This window comes from Gossypium arboreum, chromosome 6, assembly GCF_025698485.1.
Source record: "Gossypium arboreum isolate Shixiya-1 chromosome 6, ASM2569848v2, whole genome shotgun sequence".
NCBI classification, from domain to species: Eukaryota; Viridiplantae; Streptophyta; class Magnoliopsida; order Malvales; family Malvaceae; genus Gossypium; species Gossypium arboreum.
The window spans coordinates 142,565,447-142,588,240 of NC_069075.1; the positions used below are offsets into that span (position 1 = coordinate 142,565,447).

Here is a 22,794-nt window from a genome sequence, read left to right on the forward strand (position 1 = left end):
CCTATTAAATTTATTTGAAAAATCGAGTATAGTTGGCAAGCCGTAAGATTAGTGTATGGGACTATACTTAAGTTTGTACCAACCAGGCGTGAAGTGCATATTATACTTTGGAATTTAAACCATATTGGTGTGATGGTTGAATAATTTGTGTATATATTTTGAGTCTGTATCTGGTTAATAGGGATATTAAAACATAAAATTTGCCTAATGACATATGATATGTGAAGCTAATTGCAAAATATAAAATTTTGTATATAAGCATCTAAGTGACAAAAGATAACACGTGAAACATCATGTGAACAGGTTAAATTTTAGTCACTCAATTTTAAAAAGTTATAAAATGATTATTAAACTATTTAAAATTTTTCATATGAGTCATTGATCTGCTAAAATCATTATTATATATCCTTTTCTATTTGTATCGTCTACACCACTTAAAACCTCTTCTTTCCCTTCACTTCCTCAACTTCAATTATTTTCATAAAATAATTTTAAACATCGTGAATTTACAAACCAAAATCCAAACAACTTTCTTTCTCGATCTCTAACATTAACTGTCAAATCAACTTTGATCAAATGTATGTTCTTTCACTTGTTGACGAGTACTAATACACCAATCGAACTTTTTCTAAAACAAGAAACTTAACAACCCAATGGTTTAAATAAAAACTCACTAATAGTTCAACGACTTAAATAAAAAATTTTAAATAGTTCAATGATCATTTTATAACTTTTTAAAATTGAATGATCAAAATGTGAACTTACTAATAATTTAGGACCTTAATTGTAGTTTACCAATTGAATTAATAGATAAAGCAACATTTAATCACTGAACTTGATAACTTTTTTCAATTTAGACCTAAGTATTTTATCCCAAATTAGTCCTGTAAATTGTCAAATTTTTCTCAATTTTGGCTATGTAACGATATGACACTATGTTGTTGCACAATCTCAAGGTACCACGTTTTCATGCCATTGAGTTTAGACTTTAACCTAGCAAATAGTGGGGCATTAGGCAATGGCTTCGTTTGTGCGTGGCCCGTGACAATCCCAACCAACTCTAAAAAAATTTGTCAAATGTTCAGGGACCAAGTTGAAAATATTACCTTATCACTTAAATTAGTTAAATTAAAATTTTGCTTTTCTCTCCAATTTAAATAACACTCATAACTAGAAGTTGACCTATTTTCATTGCTTATAAAATTAAATTAATCATCATAATCAACATTAACCAAATCTAGTGAATTGAAAATTAAAGAAATGGCTGGTCCGATTAAAAATAAAAATGAAGTTTTGATTAATATTACAATTTAACCCAAACCCTTTTTTTCCTATTGTTTCTCAAAGTATTAGAAATAAAGCACAAATAGAAGTATTAAGAGTCAAATTGTATTTAAATTTCATAATATATATTTGGCTTAGATTTGTAGAAAAAGAAAATATATCAGGTAGGTTGAGACAAAATCAAAAGTATTATGTCAAGGTCAATTTCTTCCTATAATTAATCCATATACTTATAATATTAAATCCGAAATGCCCAAACTAACGACTAAACTGTCGGAAAAACTTAATTAATACGATACTGATGCTTCAAAGACAATTAAATCATGTTTTGAAATTTAAAAACTAATTTAAAATCTGTCAATAATTTGAAAATGTGTAATGCAATTAATTCAAAAACTAGATTTACAAGTGTTAGACACATGCTTATATCCTAACACTTAAAACTTGAATACGAGTAGCATATGCTTATCGTAATTATGCCCCGGAAAAAGGTATCTACATCTTAGTATAGTTTCAACTTCCATGCATTCCTATTTTATAATTATGCATCATCAGCCTTTTTTATTTGTGATGAGAACTAACAAATGTTCTACAAAGCTCACCTTGCAGACAAAGGACGATATCAAATAAGCTTGGAATGCTCTTTCCCACTGAAGAAAAACAAGAACTGCAAAACCAAATGAGTCCGGTAATTAAATCTCAATATCTTCTTGATATTTTCTCAATTACATCCCCTAATTGGGAAGATACTATCCCTGTTTTCCATCCGAGACCTTTCAAAACTAAATGAGATGTACAGAGAGCAGTGGCTACTTATCAACTTCTCAATAAGTTAGATGTAAAAGATTGATTAAATGTTATTTTAATCTATATTAAATGTTATCAGCTTTACTTTCAGCCACATTATGTCTTTCTTTCGGTATAAACAACCATCACGTGATGTTGCAAAAAAAATATATCAACGAACTTTTCTAGTTTTTTTGGATAAGCCAAATTATAGAATCAAGAATCAGGGTGTAACCTTGCCATAGTGAAGACAATTCTGCAACTTACAAATAAACCACAAAATGTCATAAAACAGAAGTGAATTTAACTAAGAAAATATACACAGAGCATGACTTAGAGGAGCATCGGCAATGCTTCTAATTCCGTGTAACCGTCCTGGAATATCACCAGCTATTCTTTAAAATTTTGTGTACTAGATACAGAAGCCCAAGGAACCTTCTGTACCTTTCTTGCCTAACATAGTAAATCGTAGCAGTCCAACCCAAAGCAAACTGGAGAGGAGAGCAATCACTATGGGCTCCTCAACCTTTTACAAGGCCCAATAAAATTCAGTGTCCCAATCGCCAACATGCCTCCGAAATCTGGATATAAAAATATTCAAAGTTTTCTAATGACAACTAAAATAAACATATGAGTTCCAGTTTCTGCTTCTTGGTTGCACAATATAGTAATATACAGCTTTTGTCTTCAATTGAAAGGCGCCATTTGCTCATTGCATCTGCCAACCTGTTAATAACAGCCATCCAAGCTAGAATAGTGTGCTTTGGGATTTGACATTAGAACCAAAGCAATCTATATGCCAGGTGAACTTAGTGTGTAGATTCCAACAAGATGGCATTCCCCTGGAAAATCTATGTATTCACTGTCTCAAAATATCTCGAGTCCTGAAAGTGAAGTGGTTCATTTCCCCAAGAAACCCACCCACCTAACATTTCTCTAGCAAAGAGTTCAATACATCGAGCAGGTTTAACTCCAGGAACATGGTCCAACAGTAATTCTATAAAGGGAAAGAAAGAAAAGAGTTAATATGAGTGAAAATTCAAGCACTGAGTTGCCATGTAAAAGTTGAGGCATTTACTTCATAAGCATAAAAAAATAAATTAACTCCTTCTCAGATGATATATACGAAAGAAGAAAATAGGTAAAAGACCTCTTCAGTCCCTCTCAATTTCAATATTGAGCAAATTAGTCCCTCTCAAAAAAGTTGAAGCAATTTAATCACTATTAATTTTGAAAGTGAGCAATTAAAGACAATTAATCATAATGTTAATATCTTTCATCAATTGTACATTAATTTGATTGATATAATAACAAATTTAGCCCTTGATGTTCACATATTTTGTCAATTTAGTCTCAACGTTTGCAAATTTACACAAATTTTGTGGGCTAAATTTGCTAAATAAAAACCAAATTGAAAGAATGTGTAAACTTTGAGGGGTATATTTGATATTATACCCCAATCAGAATTATATACAATTGACATTAACACAATGGTTAGTATTTAGATGCTCAGTTTAGAAATTGACAGAGATTAAATTGTTCCACTTCTTTTAGAGGGACCAATTTGCTCGATATCAATATTGAGAGGGCCAGAAAAGATATTTTTTACCAAGAAAATATTAAGAAAATAGTTCATTTTTGGTCGGTGAAAGAGTAAAAATGCTCGCAACCATATATTAAGTAGTCCATCAATAAAATAATACCTCCAATTGGGGGTTTCCTGGAGTAACCTCCAGGAATGCTTATGATAATATGTTCATCTTTTATCGACCTAAATACTGAATGGCAATTTGAATCCATTTCCTGCAAAAGTTCCACAGTGTAAGCAACAAAAATAATCTAGTCAAGAGCAACCAGCAATTAAAAGCATGTATAATCCATAGCTTATGTTTATTACTTTTCCTTGACAGTATCCCAGGAGAAGACATTCATATGGCCGATGATGAAAGAGGTCAAGACAACCGATCAATGAACCGTTTCCTTTCACCTGAAAATCTCAGGCAAAACCCAATTTAAATGATAATTTGCAAATCAGCATTGTTACAACTTCGTGCAAAACACACACAATTACAAAGACAAAAAAGGTGAGAGAGTCACCTTCAACCAGTAAATAGTAGACACATATCTAACTCCCCATGCAGGGAATAGCTCTTTCTCAATGAAGGTACGCAATTTCTCTCTATTTGTCACCCATAAGGCCACAAGTGCACCCCCTCTGTCTGTAAGTTGCTTAATTGGAAGGGATAAGAAATACCGGTTTGGTAATGTTGGGTACCTGAAGCAATCGGGAAATGAAAACACAGGTGAAAATATATTGACAAGAAGAAACTCACAAAAATATGATCAGGAAGGTATAAACTGTCAAAAGCAGTAGTGATGTGCTTGAAACATTGAAATATGTGATTACATACACTGATTTCTGACGAGCACTTCCATTTTCCCATGGAGAATCAATAACCATAAGGTTGAAACCACTATCAGATTCAGCTGCATAAGCTCAAAAAATGGAAGTCGATGTTCATCTTAATTCTATGAGTCACTGGTTCTTAGAGCAGCTAAAGAAAAACTTAGCAAATATAAGGGTAAAAGTATCATGGTGGCCCCTGTACTAGGGAAAGTATCCACCGATAGCCAAATGAGCTTTTATATGGATTCAGCATACCAAAGGTGAAGCCATAGTAGTGAAAAGCACACAATCAGTAGTTAACATGATTCAAGATCATGTCTCAAAATGTCAGATAATGGCTCCAAAGGACCACGACACCTCCTAAGAATACAAAACTACAACTAAGATTTCAGAATTGCCTCCACAAAAATAGAAAGCATGTTTTGGTATCACACTAACATGAAAAGTAGTAGATGCAATGCAAGATCAATTGTATTATTTATATGAGCTGAAGACACTGAAAAAGATTGTAAAAAGAAAGCAAAAAAAGTAAACTCTCTTATCAGTTGCATGATAAAGAAAATACTAAGAAACAGTTCCTGAGGTTTGCACAAAGCAAATACTCTTTATATAAATTAAAGACTAAGACTGCTTTCTAGAGACTCTAGGCATTTCAATATAACAGTTAAAAACTCCAAAAAAACTCAGATGAAGCATCCATGATCAATCACACTTCAACTCTTCTCATTTGCCCTTTGAATCTCATAACCTGTGATTAAAAAAAAATTTAAAACGTGAGCTCAATGCATACTCTGAAATTTTACAAATGTTATTTCAAAATAAACTAGTGACATCCAAAGTACGGTTGCGGTTAAACTTTGTCATATTTTGCTATTAGTTCTTTAGATTATGTTGCAGGATGTGCCAAAGACAAGCAAATATACAGCGCTTTCAATAATTTTCAAATATGAAATGCCAAGATCAAACATCATGAGTTGAATAGAAAAACTGACCATATCACGAGCACCACTCTCTGGCATTTTGAAACATTTTTAACCATGGACTAGGGCCTTTCTTGTCCACTTTCCAGTCCTTTGGATACCAAGGGAACTGCCACATCAGGAAACACCGCTCTGGATGAGGCATCATAGCAAGATGTCGACCATCAGGAGAACAAATTGCAGCCACTCCTAATGGAGAACCGTTCAAGTTGAAGGGATATGCCACTGTTGGGTTCCCATCATCATCACAATATCTTAATGGAGCCAAATCTAAATGCAATACACGATCCAGAACACCATCATCGGGAAAATATGCTCTTCCCTCACCATGGGCAGCCCATACACCTAATGTACTGCCTTCCATTCCTTTAAACATCATGGCGGGAGAGTCCTTTATAGTCACACTCGTGAAGCGGCATTCAAATCGGCCAGACTCATTGTGCACAAACCTGGGCTGTGATGGATCCCCACCAGCACCAAAAACACCCCCGACTTGGGGCCCTGGGACCCACCCTAACAGAGCCATTAACTGACATCCATTGCAAACGCCGAGACTGAAAGTATCAGGGCGCTTATAGAATTCCTGAAACTGATTGAGAAGAGGCTGATTGAAGCGTATGGACGCAGCCCAACCTTTAGCAGAATCAAGCACATCGGCATAACTAAAACCCCCAACAAATGCAATTCCACGGAATTCATTCAAAGAAATAACTCCGTTAAGAAGGTCTGACATTGCAACATCCCAAGGCTCAAAACCAGCAGCATAAAATGCTGCTGACATTTCTCTGTCTCCATTGCTCCCTTCCTCACGAATGATGGCTACTTTTGGTTTTAAAGCTGTAGTAAAAAATTTCTCATCCGTAACTGAAGGGGTGAAAGACAAGGGCCAAGAAGGCTCATGGCGAAACTTCAAACCTTCTTTCTCCAGTTCCACACAAGAAGCCAATCTCTGCAACTTTTCCAGCTGGAAGCTTGTATCCTCCCACATATCTCTGAGCAGAGAAGTTTTCTCATTTAAATGAGTAATTCCATCAACCTTTAGCTCTATCACAGGTGAGGTGGTTACTCGTCCTATTATCTCAGCAGAAACATCCAAACTGCTAAGCTTCTCCATCACACTATGCACGTTATTCTTACTTACCTCAAGAATGAGACCAAGCTCTTCAGCAAAAAGTGATTGGAAAACACTATCTCCTCGAGGAGCCAAGTCCAATGCAATGCCACAGTTTCCAGCAAATGCCATCTCCAATGCGCAAACTAGTAATCCACCATCACTGATATCATGACCTGCAGAGATCAGACCATCTCCAAGAAGGTCCTGCACCCCCTCAAAAACTCTCTTAACGTATGAAACATCATCAAGATCAGGGCAGTCATTCCCAATCTGATCAAAAACCTGAGCCAAAGCGGATCCACCCAGACGCCGCTTTCCCTTTGCCAAATCAATATGAAGCAAAATACCATCCTGTCCTAGCTTCAAATCTGGGGTTACCGTTTTTGTTATGTCAGGACAAGTGACATAGGCACTAATTACAAGATTTCCAGGAGCCTTAACAACCTCCCCACCTGCATGGGCAGCCATTGACAGACTGTCTTTCCCACCATCAATAGCGATACCGAGTTCAATCATTGCTTCTGAAAGAGCAATAGCAGCGTCATACATGGCTGCTCCTTCACCCTCAAGCTTGGCAGCATACATCCAATTTCCGCTTGCTTTGACATCAGACAGAGAAGTAACCTTTGCCCAAACAAGATTTGTGAGAGCTTCTCCAACAGCCAGTCTAGCCATTGCTTTTGGATCAAGCAAACCCTTAATAGGTTGCTCTCCGATGGCACAGGCAGCCCCAGTCAAGTCAACATAACTTTGAGCGATGACTGCAACATCAGCTAGAGGCAACTGCAAGGGACCAACTGTTTGCTGCTGTGCTACAAGACCTGTTACACATCTATCAACTTTTGTTGTCAAAAACCGTTTGGAACATACAGATGGAAGTCTTAATACTCTCTTCAATGAGTCCATGACTGTGATTCCAGGAGCAACATCAAGAAATTCTCGTGCATAAGCCACTCGCTTGAATTCAAAGGATTTTTGAGGCATGTCACCAAGCACTTTCTCAAGCTCAAGATCAACAGCTGGAGGAGGGGGAGGGAGTCCACTTGCACGGCTTTTTTCAATAGCTACGCTATCAACTAGAACAGCACGTCCCTCACCATTAATAGTACCAATAACAGCCATCGAAAGTCTTTCCCTTGCACATATAGATTCCAACAGCTTGCGGCTTTTAGGTTTTACCAAGATTGCGTCTTGTTCTTGATACTCTGCACCCCATATCTCCAAAACAGACATAGTGTGATCTCCAACAACAATGGCTCTAATATCAATCTCAGCACCCTTTGGGTATATAATTTCCTTGACAACATTGCAATTCCCACCGGCTCCCTGATCATGAATGCTAATAATCGGGTTACCCTCCCCCATCTCAATGCAGGCACGAACTACACGGTACAGTTTTTGTGCCATTTCAGCATCTCCACGCTGTACAGCATTAAAATCAAGTTCTGCATCATTCTGGCCACTAACCATACTAGACGCAGCTCCACCACCCATTCCAATCCGATATGCAGGGCCACCAATCTTTACAACTAACATTCCAATCTCTGGGTCCCCTTTCGATATATGAGTGTGATCAATCTGTCCAATGCCTCCACTAAACATGATAGGCTTCAGCCATTCACGACGTTCACCACTAGGGAGTCTCATTCCAAATGTTCTAGTAAAACCCTGAATTAATGGCTCACCAAATTTGTTACCATAGTCAGATGCACCATTGCTAGCCTCGATGAGAATTTCCAGAGGAGAAGCCAAATTTGATGGATAAGTGAAAGATGCATCTTCCCATGGGGCATATGATCCCTCTATATTAAGATTCCCAGTTGTGTAACCAGCTGTGGATGCAACAACAAATGATCCTCTTCCAGTGGCATGTGTATCCCTAATGCGGCCACCTGCACCTGTCTCTGCACCAGGGTAGGGTGCCACTGCACATGGGAAGTTATGTGTTTCAGCTGTAAACAAGACATCGATTTCACGAGTTGTTTCATCTAGTAGGCAGGCTGTTCCAGGCTTAATTGGTCGTAATCGGTACGCAAGAAACCCCTTAATTGCACTCGAATTATCCTTAAAACCAATGACAGAATTGTTTGGATTTGCTTTCAAAGTGCTCTTGACAATTTGCATGAGGGTCCTGTCCATTGGCTGTCCATCAATAACAATCTTCCCTGTGAAAAACCAATGCCTGCTATGCTCACTGTTAGATTGGGCCATATCAAATAACTCTACATTTGTCGGATTCCGCTTGATGTCCTCCACGAACAGCCTGGTATAGTACTGCAAGTCTTGTTCATCAAATGCTAAACCCATTTCCTGATTTATTTCCTCCAACGCTTTCCTTCCCCTCTCAATGACAGGCACAAAACGAACCTCCTCCGGAGCCACACTAGTTCCAAATGAAGCGAGCCTCTGCCCATAAACACACTCCGTCATCCGATCATGAACCATCGCAGCGAACTCATTAATTTGATGTTCCTGCAATGCTCCCTTACTATACAACAAGTATCTTCTTGACCTCTCCATTCGAGTCACCTCAGTCAAACCACATGATTGACAAATGGAAACAGCATTCGAGGACCATGCCGTTGTAAAAGACAACCTTGGCCCAACTTCAACTATCACTGTATTCAACCCTTCTTGCCTCTTCTTCACAAGAAAACTCTCAGTTGCCAAATTCTCAGGCTCGTATGTTTCCCCAAGAATCCATTTAAGCGTTGAGAGCTTCTCAGATGAAATCTTTGAAGCAAGGCCTATATTAAAACACTGCTCGGTTTTCAACCCAACAATCTGATTGGAAACTTTGGTTTGAACCGATTTGAGAAGCTCCTCGTTTGCACTTTCTTGTATCAAAGGGATACGGTAGAAATGGACGACCTCTTGAGCAGGCTTTTCAACCAATCCAAGTTCCTCATTGACCAAACTAGTCGGGACATTTCCAGAAGCCATTGCTTTTGGCTGTGGCCGAGAAGAACACCTCAAAGGAGCTCCTTTTGTATTAGACATGTATCCCATCCGACTTGGATTACATAGCTTGCCCCATAATAGATTACTTGGCTTAATCGAATAATTTCTCTGCAAAAACAGAGTTTGCCCTGTTGTACCCTGAAATAAGGCAAAATGCACCAAAAAACGAAGAAGAAAGTTAAAAACCTGTATCAGTTTGCATGAAGAAGAAGAGCTCAATGCAGTTTTTATTTGTTTAATAAGAAAAATCAAAGGAAAACCACAGTGCGCGGAAAATTACTTTAACACACTTTCTCGGAGACCAAAAAGTTTGTAGAAAATAAAGAAAACTTACTTGCAGAAACTCTGCCGCAGTTATCTCTCTTACCCCAGCCATTTTCATGTAACTGCAAACGCAGAGGAAAAAATAAGTTGTATTTAGATGATAAAATTTAATAGAATGTGATATATGGCATAATGAGAGTGATAAAAGAACATAATAGCCTGTTTAACACTATAATAAAACGAACCAAAAGCAACAGTAAAGAACTAGATACTCAAGAATAACTAAGTAAAAGCAAGAAGAACAAGAAACTAAACCAATCACTTATGAAGGAACAAAATAATAAGAAAAATGATAAGGGAAAAAAATAAAAAATAAATAAAATGATAATAAGACAGAAAAGGAAACAGGGCAAAGGGGAAGAAACCGACCGTATGAGGGCGGTGGTCAGAGTGGCCGCGCGAGTCGGTCAAATGGGAGGACGGCAGTGGACGGTGGGGCTCGGGTTGGCTCGGTTCGGGTCGTGGGGTTTTAGTAAGAACGGTTTGGGTTTTAGGAGGACGAATGGGTGAAAGAGAGGCGAGGGGGAGGCTGGTGTGCTGGGTGGGGCGTGCGGCTGGGGCTGTGGGTGTTCGAGGAGGGATGAAAAGAGAGGGGAGATGAGGGAGGAGGGACGGCGAGAAAGACCGGGGAGGCGAGTTGGTCGACGAGGGAGGGGAAGAAGGGGTATGGTGGTGCGAGAATAATTAAGGCTTTTTTATATCAAATTTGTTCACTTACTTTTTTATCTATAATTCTTAATTCCTAAAATCACATTTTAGCGCACACAAATTTTACCAAGGTTTTCCCTTATTTTTGCTTCATTCAGAATTTAAAATAGAGGAGAAGGGAGTGGCGCAATTCAAGCCCAAGTTTGATAACGTGGCAGACACCTTCACCGTTGGGCCATGACCCAATAATTGTCAATTGTTTAAATAAAAAAGTTCAAATAATGTATTAAACATACTTTAAATTTTTAGTTTAGAGATTTGACAAAAAATAAAAATAAAAATAAAAAATAGAATTAATCCTATAACTGTATGCATAGTATAACACTAATAATTAAATTTAACTAAAATGATTTAATTGTTTCTATTTGGATAGGACTAAAATTAACTAATTCAAAAAGTACAAAGACTAAAATTAATTAAATTAAAATATAGAGACTAAAATTACAATTTTCACTAAGTATAGGAACTAATAATAAAATTTAAAATTTAACCTAAAGATTGAAGTTTTCCCAATGATATAACTCAAACTTTCCCTTTCTTTATTCTACTATATCTACACAGGGGCCTTGATGGCTCTAGTTAAGTGAATTAATAATAATTTTAGTCCCTCCTAATTATTAAATTTTCAATTTAAACTTTTTTAACATAAAATTTTTGTTTTTACCCCTCTAAATTTTAAAATTTTATTTCAGCTCCCTCAATACTGAATTCTTAGCTTCGCCCCTACATCCATCACCTCTAACTCAGCCTACTCTCGGTAGCTTTGATGCGTTTTGACTAGGACAAACTTGTCGTTTCACATATGTCTTTGCTATGAAAAGAGGGTTCTCTTTCCCACTACTATATCTTTTGTCCCTTTTTAGCAATGGTGTTGTAATAATATTTTAATTATCCACTGTTAATATCATTTTTAATAAAAAAAAGTTAAAGTGATGATAAATGTTTTTATTTTTTTTTTAGATTTTAAAATATATATTAAAATTATTATTTGATACATAAATTTTTCTTTCCATTTTATGTTGAAACTGGATCAATCTATTCAAGAATCGACCAGTACATTGATACGGAGTAAAGGAGAGAAAATTGAGTGACTTGTTAACCAATAAAATTTTATTTTGTAAAAGCTTAGTTGTTGAAATTGGATCAATCGATCCAAAAATCTGCTAGTGCACCAATCTGGAGTAAAGGAGACAAAAATGTAAAAGAGTAGCATATATGAATTCAGCTCTAAAAGCAAATTTGAATACCAAGTACCAAGAATAAAGTTTACAATATAACAGCAAATGGCGACGAGAAACAAGCCCTACGGTTTAGTCAGTGCGTTCATGGAAAATACCGGTGTAAACTAAGGAACTTAACTGAGACTCGATATTTGTTTGGGAGCAAGGCCAAGAAGTTATCAATCGTCTTTCTGATGCAAAACACTAGGCAGGCGATTATTACCATTGAGAGCAGCATGATACATTCGCTTCTCGGCCAGTCCTATATCTGACATAATCAAATTACCCTGCAACCACAAAATTAAACTGAGAGTTACAGATTGGCATCAACATGAATGATGATTCGACTAATTGCGTGCCATGTTACCATAAGATTTTATGGTCACTTTACTGCATATCGGTGACTACACGGCACAATAAATATCAAATGTGGCTCAACGAACTTACATCTATCATTAGTTGGTTAAGATAGATATTTTCTCAAGGGCCAGTTTAGCTTTAATGGTAACTGTGCAGAGTGATGGTAAGAGAAGTATCTAAGAGGGCCTATAATCAATCAATATGACCAAATATTTGATGATCTGATAAGACAGTTCGATATATGCATACCTCGGTTGCCATCAATCTTCGGACGTTATTAGCATATAGTTTCGGATCGTCCTTCTCTTGCTGTAAGGGGTAGTAGGTCGGTAAGTGCATCACTTCCATGTGATTTACGATTTGGCATAGAAGAAAAACAACATGACGCACCTATGGAGAACAAAACAGAACATTAGCAGCAGCACGGAAAAAACTGGTAAAGTTATTCACTATGATTTCATTGTTTTCTTGCATGAAGAAATAAATCATGCTATATATTTTCCCTATAATCTTCCATCTTAATAACAATTTCAATGTATTACATAGCTACTTAATCAAAGGAACAAATAAATTTTGCTCTATTTATGAATTTCATCCCTCTATGAAAATTAAGAACTTGATCCTTGTATTTTGAGAAAACTGAGTAGTTCAATTGGATAACATCATTAAACCTTCCCATTGAATCACTAAGTTGAAAATCAGCAGTTCAAAAATTTATATGCAAGGAATTAAAGCAGAGGGACTAACTTATCAATTTTAGTAAAATAGAGGGATGAGATTCACCATTAGACCAATAGATTTATTATCAAAATTTATAAAATCTATCTTGAATTTGCTTGAGAAATACTCACCCCTGTTATTGAATCCTAGGCTGGACTAAATCGTTGGTATGGATACCTTAATATAACAGGCACCACAGGTGCTCCGGCCAAAAACGCACCGGTCTTGAACGAGAGAAGGTAATCCCCATTGGTTGTAGTTCCTTCTGTTGTCAAAAGAAAAACGAATCAAACAACTACGAAATATCACCTACGGGCATACATAAATACGTACATACATACAAATGTACATAGCAGATCAAAACAACAGTTAACCTGGAAAGAGCAACATCACTGGAGCAGATCCATTATGGTGAGCTTCACGAACTCTGTCAGTCACAACACCTGAAAGAAATACCGTTTATGCATTGTACTTTTGATCAATGGTATGTGATGAAGATCACGTTTCGAGGTTGATATTTGTTCTACCTGCAACACCTTTGAAGTCTGAGGATTTTGACTCTCGCTGAACCTAGACACAACCAAGGCATTTGCTGTAACAAACAAGCCCAAATATCATTCAATATTCTAACAGAACCAAATAAATAGGTAACCGTAAAAAAGAATTGCAAGAATGCAACTCTTTCCGAAACAAAGACATGTATTCGGATAATAACCGTAAGGATGATTCTGCAAAGGAGGCTGCCAGCTTCACCTCTCAAGTCATCATCATGAACCACCCAGGGCAGATTGGAAACGGATATGCCCCAGTCCTTGACTGCCATACCTCCCACATTGCTGTGAAATTTTCTGAATTGCTGACCATGATCGACAGGCGATCTGGAAAGGAACTCGAGAAGGAGCGCAAGTTCTTGAAGAATGGTGATGCATGGATGATAAAGATGGTTCCCACCAAGCCTATGGTTGTGGAGACTTTCTCTGAGTACCCACCCCTTGGATGATATGCTGTCAGGGACATGCGTTAGACTGGCTGTTGGTGTCATCAAGAGCGTTGAGAAGAAGGATTCAACTGGTGCTAAGGTCACCAAACCTGCTGCCAAGAAGAAATGAGATTGCATTTGATAAATGTCAATGCCTTCTGATTTTGGTTTTCAATAGTCTGGTACTTACAGTTTTTTAGATCAATTTTGATGTCTTCATTTGGTTGAGACTTTGTCATCTGCCTACGGATTGTGTGTTTGCTTTTTCCTTGTCAATTGTGGTTGAATTCCTTGGAAAAATTCTAGTTTCATATTTCCTTGTTTTCTTAATGTTATGATGGTCCTAAGCCTTCGAATTTCAGCTATTTTCCTGGTCGAATCAGGTTTTTGCCTAATTGTGTTGTCATTGTTCTAAATTTCCATCTTTCAATGATAGATTAGTGAAATACTATTTTGATAATTATAAATTCATCTTTCAATTAACATAAAAAATTTCCATTGCTTATATAACAGCGAAAAAATTCATCTTTCAATTATAGTTTCTTCGATGAGAAACTAGACTTAATAAGCTTTAATTCCATATTTTGTTCATCCTCTAATTCGATTTCCACAATTTATGATGATTTTTCAAAGTTAGTCTACTGCTGCTATCCAAAACTGTTTTAGTGCAAGATGTTAATTATCATTTTTCCCTAAGCTTTTAATAAATGATAATTTCGTTCCTGCTCAATTAACCTCTCAATTGAGTTGATTTTTCTCAATTAACACTTTATTCTATCACTTTAGACTACTTTATAACCTTTGGAAATCATAATTTCAGCACTAGACTTTAATTCCAATTTTTTTACAATTAGGTCCTAAAAATCAATTTCTATTAAAATTACCTAATAAAATCATCTCATAAACAAATTAAAGCTTCAATTTCATGCTATTTCATCATAAAATTACAGAAATCAACCATGGTGACTTTCAATTTCATCCATGAAATCAAAAACTAATGAATTTAATAATAGGACCTAGTTGTAAAAGCCTTAAAAACACAAAAAAATATAAGAAAAAAGGTAAGGATTAACTCACTTGGTGCAAAAATTATGAAATACCAGCTTAAAAAACTCATCCCATGGCATTTTGGCCAATGAGAATGAAGAGAACTCACAAGAAATCTAGATATTTCCATATTAGTCCTAATTTTATTTAGTTAATTATACAATATTTCAATTTTGCCCTTAAATCATCAATTTCCTTGCTGATTTCATGCCCTCAGCAGGTGAACCAAATAAATTTTGGGTCTAATTGACTTTTAAATTCTTTCTCATTAGACACTTAAGCTATTTAATCATCCTAGCCACTTTTACACATTTTCCAATTTAGTCATTTTCAGTTAATTGACTACCCAAACGTTAAAATTTCCTAACGAAATTTTAATATCACATTACTAACATTTCATAAATATTTATAAAAATATTTCCGACTCGGTTTTAGGAGATCGAGGTCTCTATACCTTGTTTTTACCCAATTTTCTTCAATAATTTCTTTGTCTAACTAACTACTAAATCGGTAAAATTTTTCTATCGATATTTTCATACGATTTTCCTATCATATCAATATTCATACAAAAATATTAAAATAAATTTCTCCTAAAATTGGATTTGTGGTTACAAAATTACTATTCTAATAACCCTGAATTTAGACCATTACATCGCTTGTCTCCACAAAAATATATATCTACAAAGAAATAAGAGAAAAGGCACAACTAAGATTAATTGAGCTTAGTAAGTTCAACAACTAAAACAATAAACTTATCGAATAAGCATATCAATTATAGAATACAGGAAATAAACCAAAATCATGTCAACTATAATCAAGTCACAACTGAGCTTTATACTTAATGCAAATGATACAATTCATTTAATTATATTATACCATTGAATATATGTCCGATGAACGTTATAACAGATTCGAATACACGGTTAACCATCCAAAATACACCAAATCGCTCAAATGAGCTAATCTTCTGAGAACACACCTAGGCACCAAGTGCCAAAGCCCTTAGGCTCTTTGGACTTGAATTTTGAAATCTAAAAAGTAAAGGGACTAAACGGCTAGAAATAAAAATTATATAAACTAAATTACAAATTTATGAAAAGTAAAAGAACTTGTGGAATAATTAACCAAATACTAATGATGTTAATTATTGCAGTGAAAATTTTAAATTGGAAAAGTAAAATTAAGTATTGGACTTTAAATTTTGACAAAGTATAGGGCCTAACATCAATTTTAACCTAAAGACAATATTGGGCCTTTTCATGGTTTGAGTCTGCCCCAGTACATAGGCTGGGTCACTGATAAGGCTTCTTGATATTGAGTAAATGGGCTATTAGCCTGATTTTGGAGTGCACTCTAAGGAATTGACCCTAGTGAATCTTTAATATTTGGGCCTGGTTAATTTGAATCAGGTGATTTTAAACTTATAATTGTTGGATCAGTTGGGTTTGGGACAATTTTTGGTTGATGTAATTCCAAGTTTGGATTGTTTGAGGTTTGAGTCCTTTTGACTACAAACTATTTAGAGTTTTGATTATTTTGGATTTGAGCTTGTACTTGATGCACTAATGCTAGCATTTTTAGACTCTTCAACTTGTTAATTGGGCAGGTCTTCAACTTGTTAATTGGGCAGGTCGGGGTTGGTTTTGGGTCATTTTGGGTTCGGGCCAGATTTGACTTTGAGTTGTTTTAAACTTGGGTTATTTTGCTTTCTAATCATTTGGGATTTGAGCTAGTTTTAAATTCAAATAATTTCAAGTTTCTTTATATCATCTGTACTAATCAAAAGTTCTCATTCACTTTTTTTTTAAAAATTCAATATTTTTTCATAAAACAGTTTTGAACGATATGAATTCGCAAACTAAATACCAAACAAATTTCTTCTCTGATCTTTAACACTAACCATCAGACCAGATTGGATTTAAGGTATCTTCTTCTACTCGTTGATGGGTACTGATCCATCGTATCAATCGTCAAATCTTCGATTGGAGCTCACTAATCAAACTTAAAAAAGAAAAGGAATTTACAACCTAACAACTTAAATGAAAACTTTTGAACATTTCAATTTACATTTTATAACTTTTTAAAATCAGATAACCAAAATATAAACGAACTAATAATTTAATCACATTGAATATAATTTACCTTAAAAAATACAACAATTATAATGGATGAATGATGTAGTATTTGAAGGCTAGAGGCTTAAAAGGCCGAAATGGATGAGCTGAGCTGTTAGTCACTGAATTGAGAGAAATGGGTAGATCAGACCAAAAGCACAAAAAAAAGCAAAGCAGAAATCTGCTTTTTTATGCTTTGGATTCTGATTTCTTTTATGATATATTATTGATACTGGCAGAGAGATTCACTTTGTGTTAGATTTAGATCAAAAGGGCTTTCATTACTTTCATAAAAAATAGTCTCATTCAATCATGATTTATAAATTATATGGTTTTATCGAGTCTAGAAATAAAAATTCGATGTATCTTAAGTAAGATTTGGATTTTAATTTTATAGATGTAAGAAGATTTCTGATTTTAATTTTATAGATGTAAGAACTCAATTGTGAAATCTTTACTTTTCTTTTAATGGTTTGATTTTAAATTTTATCAAAACCTAACGTAATTACGTGTAATGAAAAATGGTTAAAATATGTTATAAACTTTCTTACATAAATTTTAAAAATTAGGTTAAATTGTCAACACTGTTAATTTTTTATTACAACATCAGTTTTTAATTATATGACTATTAAGTGATTTTTTTAAATTTTAAAATGTCGCACAAAGACTAAAATCTTGAAAATAAAAGTATAAAGATTAGATTCTAAAATTTTAAAGAATATAAGGACTTAATAGCATATTTGTTTTTTTTTTTTTGGATAAAGTGCTTCACCTTCTTAGATTCCAGAAAAGGAAAAACAGCCTGTTTAGATCCATTATAGTGTTTGCTTTTTGCTAAGATTTTTGTTAGTATAATCATCTTTGGATAATACATAATATACTGATAATTATGCAAGCTTTCCACATCACCATCATTTATAATAATGCTCTATTAGATGTATTTCTAAAGATTTATGTTAGTAATGATTATTACATCTTTTACTTTTTAAAAAATAAACTATTATTGCTGATGAGAAATATTTGTATGAAACTATGATTTCGCATAATTTCTATCTTTTAATTAAAATAATAATAAATTAGATTTTTCTCTTGGTTTTAATTTATTTCTCCTTAAAAATTTAAATCTAATTAAAATGTTAAAAATTAGGAGGAAAAATTTGATTTGTTATTTTCTATTAGAAAGGGATAGAAATGATGTGAAATAATAGTTTCACACAATCCTTCTCTATTCTTGATTGAGTTTTAGCTCGGTTAGTATCGATATTGTTGTTAGTGTAGGAGGATGTGTGTTCGAGCGTTAAAACTTATTATCCTCCTATTTAAAAGTTGAGAGGAGTTATGGATAATTCATTTTAGTGATATTTATAGAGTTAAATTGGTAATTTTAGGCATAACAATAAATAGATAAGGATATAAAAATGGATTAACTCTCTAGAAATACATTTAATTCATAATTAATTTTATTCTTTATAATATAAAATTAATATTCTATATTTAAAATAGAGAAAAATAACTCGATGTTATATAAAAGTTATTGGTTATTTTTATTTACTTGAAACTTAGAAATTTTAACAAATAATATAAAACTTACACAACAAATTTCATTTTATCAAAATAAATTAAAAACCCAATTTAATATAAAAACATTAAAAACCAAATTGAATTTATTTAACATTCACGATTCTAAAAGTTCCAAAAAATCAAATCGAACTTAATTGAATTTAACTCAACTCTAACGATGACATAATGTTTAAAATATATCAAGACTTTACTAAATAAAATTAAAATTCATAAAAATAAAACTCATTTTATCAAAATGAATTTTAATAACACAAAAAGAATAAAATTTTTAAAAAAATTAAAACTAAACCCTAATTTTAAAAAACTTAACCCAATTCAACTCTAATGAAGACACAAAATTTAGGATATTTAAGATAGTGTATAGATGCAAGTAGTGAAAGGAAAAAGAGATAAGAAGCATCATCATATGGGTGGGTGATTGGCCAATTTTCAAATGCCCAAATGATGTTAAATAGTGAAAAGCTATTCATAATTTGGGTCTTCAAGTTACTAAGGTGAGGTCCTTTTCCTTCCTATTTCAAACATTCAAACCAAAGTATTAGCCTTTGAAATTTTTAATTTGTAAAGTGGGGACATTTGTTGAGGGGTCATCAACTATATAATCTTCTTGGAAATGATAACTATACTTTTAATAGGATTCATAGTCTTATTGTTGGCAATAATTTCACATCTTTGGACATAAAATCAATCAATGTGAAAGTTGGGATCATTTTATCATTACAAAAAAAAGATGAAACTATGATTTTATTGTTTATGTTTGAAATTTGTATAATTTGGTGAATTGATAACAGATTAAAGTATTCAAGAGATTCTTGTATCATAGGGGTTAGATCAAATTAATCCCTTTGTTATTAAATGGATCAATTCAGTCTTTATACTATTAAAAACAATCAAATAAGTCTAAATTGTGACAGTGTTAATATTTCTTGTGTAAAAATGTATTGAAATTTACTTTTCAATTGTAAACAAAACCTGTAAAAACTTTAAAAATATTAACTCGTTAAACTATAAATGTTGTAATTTAAATAGTAAACGTTAATTCTATTTCAATTTGATCTTATTTGATTATTTTTAATAGTACAGGACTAAATTGATCAATTTAATAGTAAAGAGATTAATGTAATCAAATCCTTATAATAGAGGGATATATCAAGTAATATGATTATGTTGATGTGGTTGATTGTTATTCAATCATACAATCTGGGTAAGTGAAAATTCAGTCAATAATATTTAAAAAATTTATATACCAACCAATGTTGAATGGATGGACCGAGAATCAATTGGGATATTGGTCCAATTATAAGGGTTAAATTGATTGATTTGCAAATTAGTTGAACAGATTTTCTATATTTTTAATGATTTACTTAATCAAACCAAATAAATTGGTCGAATCGATTGAACTAATGGTTTGATCGATTCGATCACCAATACGGTTCTGAAAACCTTGCTTCAATTGAATGTTTATGCCTGTTTTTAAGAAAAATATCCACGTAGTTAATTTAAATGCAATAACTAATAATGTTATCAATTTGAACCTACTAATAACATTATAAAATAAAGGAGTCAATTTATGTAAAATTAAAACAAAGAGTTTAAATTACAAATATATGTTATTGAAGTAGTATGGCACATTGCAGTTTCAAAGAGAGAGATGTGATTCAAACCCTTTGTTAGAAGGGACAACAATGAACCACATAATAATTAATTTTCATAGGCAAAACAAAACTTTATATTAGTTTTAAAAAATAAAAATTTTCAACTTATATTAGTTTTAAAAAAATAAAAAATTTCAACAATATAAATGATTGAACAAAATTTTAGGCCCGTATGTTAGATTTGGACTATGCTTCGACAAGTATAAAGTATGTTAATATCATGTTTAGACCCAACTCAAACCCAGCCCAACCCTACCCATGAGCACCTCTAGGCACGAAGTAAAGAGACTTTTTTTTTTTACATTATTAAGCAATGTTTTTAGAATAAGATCAATTATATTGGTTAGGTCATGGATTAAATCGATTCGACCGGTTTAATTAAAAATATATTAAATTTTTCATAAAAATCAACTTATTCAATATTAATTTTCAAACTCACATCTTAATTAATTTTCAATTCAACTAATTTATTCGGATCTAAACGTTTTACTCATCAGGAGCATGGTAGAAAAAGTATTGAATTTATGTGTTGCAAGCTTATATTATCACAATTTTACTCATGAGGACTATGGTGGGAAACAAAATTAATATATTTGGAGTGATACATGCTATTTTGTTAATATTATCATAAATTTTAAATATTCATTGTTGGTGAAATAAATAATTGGCATCCTAATAATGTATAAAATTGTTTTTAACTTATATATTTATATATGTTAAAATAAATAAATTCTATAATAATAACTATAAAATGTGCTTTTAGATAACCTTATGTTCTACCAAATATGATAATATATCATACCTAGTAACATATTAAAGTAATAGTAAATTTCGATAAGGGTTTAGATCGGTTGATCTGCAAATTGATACAAATTGGTTGAATTGAGTTAAAAAAATCAGTTGAACTCAAAGTTTTTAGAATCAAACTGGTGGTCGAATTGATCAGGCCATTAGTTTGTCGGTCTAACAAATATATCAGGTTTGATTAAATAAATAACTAAAAATACATAAAAAATATATTAAAAATCTAGTTCAAAAGACCTTTTGCCGATTCAATTGGTCTGTATCAATTTTCGAGTCAAGCAATTTAGTGCCCTTATCTGGATTGATACCTTGATCAATTCCTAATTCAATTAGTTCGATCAACTGATCCAATTCAAATAACCTTAGTTGAATTGGCGATTGAACCATTTGAATCAATTTTATTATTTTTATTTATAAATTTTAATAAATTGTTAATCGAAAACAAAATTAATGGATCAAAAATTGATAGTCTAATTAATTCGATTACCGATTTAATTTTAAAAACCTTAACAACTTAGCCTTCAACCACTCTCAAAACAAAATCCGAAAAAAAAAGAATGATAAAAAACTATATATAAAAATATAATTAAATAAAAAATTATTTGAAACATTATCTATGAAATTACAAAACTGGAGGGAATATTAAATGCAAATATTTGAAGAAAAAGGAAAAAATAGGAGCAATAACGTGACCTCAAACTACCCTTTCATTGACCACGGCGTCGGCGTGGAATGGTTGGTTGTTGACAGGTTGGAGCCTGGAAAGACGACATTCTAGTTCTCGTAAAACGACAACTTATTAAAAAGAAAAGCTGCATACCTGATCATCGAGAAATGTGATCCCCCAATTACCCCCTTTCTCCACCGGCTTTTCCCGGTCACTTCCTTTTCATCTTTTCCTCCATTCGCCCCTTTTTTCCTTTTTATTTTTTTAATAATTTCTTAAAATTTAATTTACAGTTGAAATATCGGATAACACTCTATTTTTTTTTAATTTAGAATTTAGTTGTTATATTTTTATTTTTAAAGATTTAATTTTTTACTTTTCAGATTTCTAAATTTAAATCAAATTAAAGTTTTCGAAGCTAACTGGTTAGACTACCGGTTTATCGGTTCAATTAATCTAATTGATTTGATTAAATAGATTATAAAAATAAAAATGTTAAAAATTTGGTTCAACTGCTTGATTTTACTTGTTGGTACCAATTCTCAGGTTAATCGAATCAATATCCTTATTTGGATCGATACTCAATCGGTCTAATTGGTTCAATTAAATAAATCATTAAAAACAAGTTTATTGCCCGTTTCAACAAGTTTGTATCGATTTCAGGTTTACTAATTTAATGTCCTTTAGATTGATACCTCGGTCAATTCTGTGTCCAACCAATCCAATCAGCTGGTGAAATTCAATTCAAACAACCTTGGATCCAACTGTTAACATTATTTTTTTAAATTAATGGTAATTATGATACTATTTTTTAATTACATGATTATCAAGTGATTTTTATTTTTATTTTAAAATGTTGCAGCAAAAAAGTTAGAGTTAATTGCATCAATCATTCCAAAGCTATGCCCCTCATTCTAAATTGGTCCCTAAACTTCAAATTATTTTAATTACATCCCTAAATTATCAAGGTTATATCAATTAGGTTCTTTTATTACTAAAATCATTAATTTAAATGATAAATGACACACCAAATCTTATGTAACATAATTTAAAATGATTTTTAAAAAAATGAATATTATAAAA

General features: G+C 33.1%; 4 protein-coding genes across 4 annotated transcripts; 1 reads left to right on the forward strand and 3 right to left on the reverse strand.

The window, feature by feature from the left end:
• Positions 1-2,278: 2,278 nt before the first annotated feature.
• Positions 2,279-10,654, reverse strand: LOC108482957 (probable phosphoribosylformylglycinamidine synthase, chloroplastic/mitochondrial). The gene is made up of 8 exons (XM_053029575.1): positions 10,226-10,654; positions 9,867-9,918; positions 5,470-9,670; positions 4,482-5,225; positions 4,168-4,345; positions 3,968-4,057; positions 3,774-3,873; positions 2,279-3,067 (listed from the first exon to the last, which is right to left on the reverse strand). The coding sequence occupies exons 2-3, from the start codon at positions 9,912-9,914 to the stop codon at positions 5,474-5,476; spliced, it is 4,245 nt and encodes a 1,414-aa protein (XP_052885535.1). The 5' UTR covers positions 9,915-9,918; positions 10,226-10,654; the 3' UTR covers positions 2,279-3,067; positions 3,774-3,873; positions 3,968-4,057; positions 4,168-4,345; positions 4,482-5,225; positions 5,470-5,473.
• Positions 2,922-4,531, reverse strand: LOC108482959 (methyltransferase-like protein 2). The gene is made up of 5 exons (XM_017786082.2): positions 4,482-4,531; positions 4,168-4,345; positions 3,968-4,057; positions 3,774-3,873; positions 2,922-3,067 (listed from the first exon to the last, which is right to left on the reverse strand). The coding sequence occupies exons 1-5, from the start codon at positions 4,529-4,531 to the stop codon at positions 2,922-2,924; spliced, it is 564 nt and encodes a 187-aa protein (XP_017641571.1).
• Positions 10,655-11,963: 1,309 nt separating the features above from the next.
• On the reverse strand, positions 11,964-13,563 carry LOC108481822 (lysophospholipid acyltransferase LPEAT1-like). Its single transcript, XM_017784901.1, has 7 exons — positions 13,501-13,563; positions 13,392-13,434; positions 13,239-13,307; positions 13,042-13,129; positions 12,761-12,830; positions 12,394-12,534; positions 11,964-12,071 (listed from the first exon to the last, which is right to left on the reverse strand). Exons 1-7 carry the CDS (start codon positions 13,561-13,563, stop codon positions 11,964-11,966), a joined length of 582 nt encoding a protein of 193 aa, XP_017640390.1.
• Positions 13,564-13,579: 16 nt separating this feature from the next.
• Positions 13,580-13,973, forward strand: LOC108482709 (elongation factor 1-alpha). The gene is given in 2 exon segments (XM_017785830.1): positions 13,580-13,890; positions 13,892-13,973. Coding segments are annotated over 2 exon segments (339 nt in total). The 5' UTR covers positions 13,580-13,633.
• Positions 13,974-22,794: the final 8,821 nt, after the last annotated feature.

Bases quoted from the DNA above. Each gene is read 5' to 3' on its own strand.
- LOC108482959 (XM_017786082.2), bottom strand. From the start codon at position 4,531: ATGGTTATTGATTCTCCATGGGAAAATGGAAGTGCTCGTCAGAAATCA. The intron at 4,346-4,481 runs GTATGTAATCAC...CGATTGCTTCAG, and splicing joins AGTGCTCGTCAGAAATCAGT to GTACCCAACATTACCAAACC. The intron at 3,874-3,967 runs GTAATAAACATA...GAACTTTTGCAG, and splicing joins TGGGATACTGTCAAGGAAAA to GAAATGGATTCAAATTGCCA.
- LOC108482957 (XM_053029575.1), bottom strand. From the start codon at position 9,914: ATGAAAATGGCTGGGGTAAGAGAGATAACTGCGGCAGAGTTTCTGCAA. The intron at 9,671-9,866 runs GTAAGTTTTCTT...GCCTTATTTCAG, and splicing joins CTGCGGCAGAGTTTCTGCAA to GGTACAACAGGGCAAACTCT.
- LOC108481822 (XM_017784901.1), bottom strand. From the start codon at position 13,563: ATGTCTTTGTTTCGGAAAGAGTTGCATTCTTGCAATTCTTTTTTACGG. The intron at 13,130-13,238 runs GTTAACTGTTGT...TTTTGACAACAG, and splicing joins AGTGATGTTGCTCTTTCCAG to AAGGAACTACAACCAATGGG. The intron at 12,072-12,393 runs GTATGCATATAT...TTGTGGTTGCAG, and splicing joins GAAGATTGATGGCAACCGAG to GGTAATTTGATTATGTCAGA.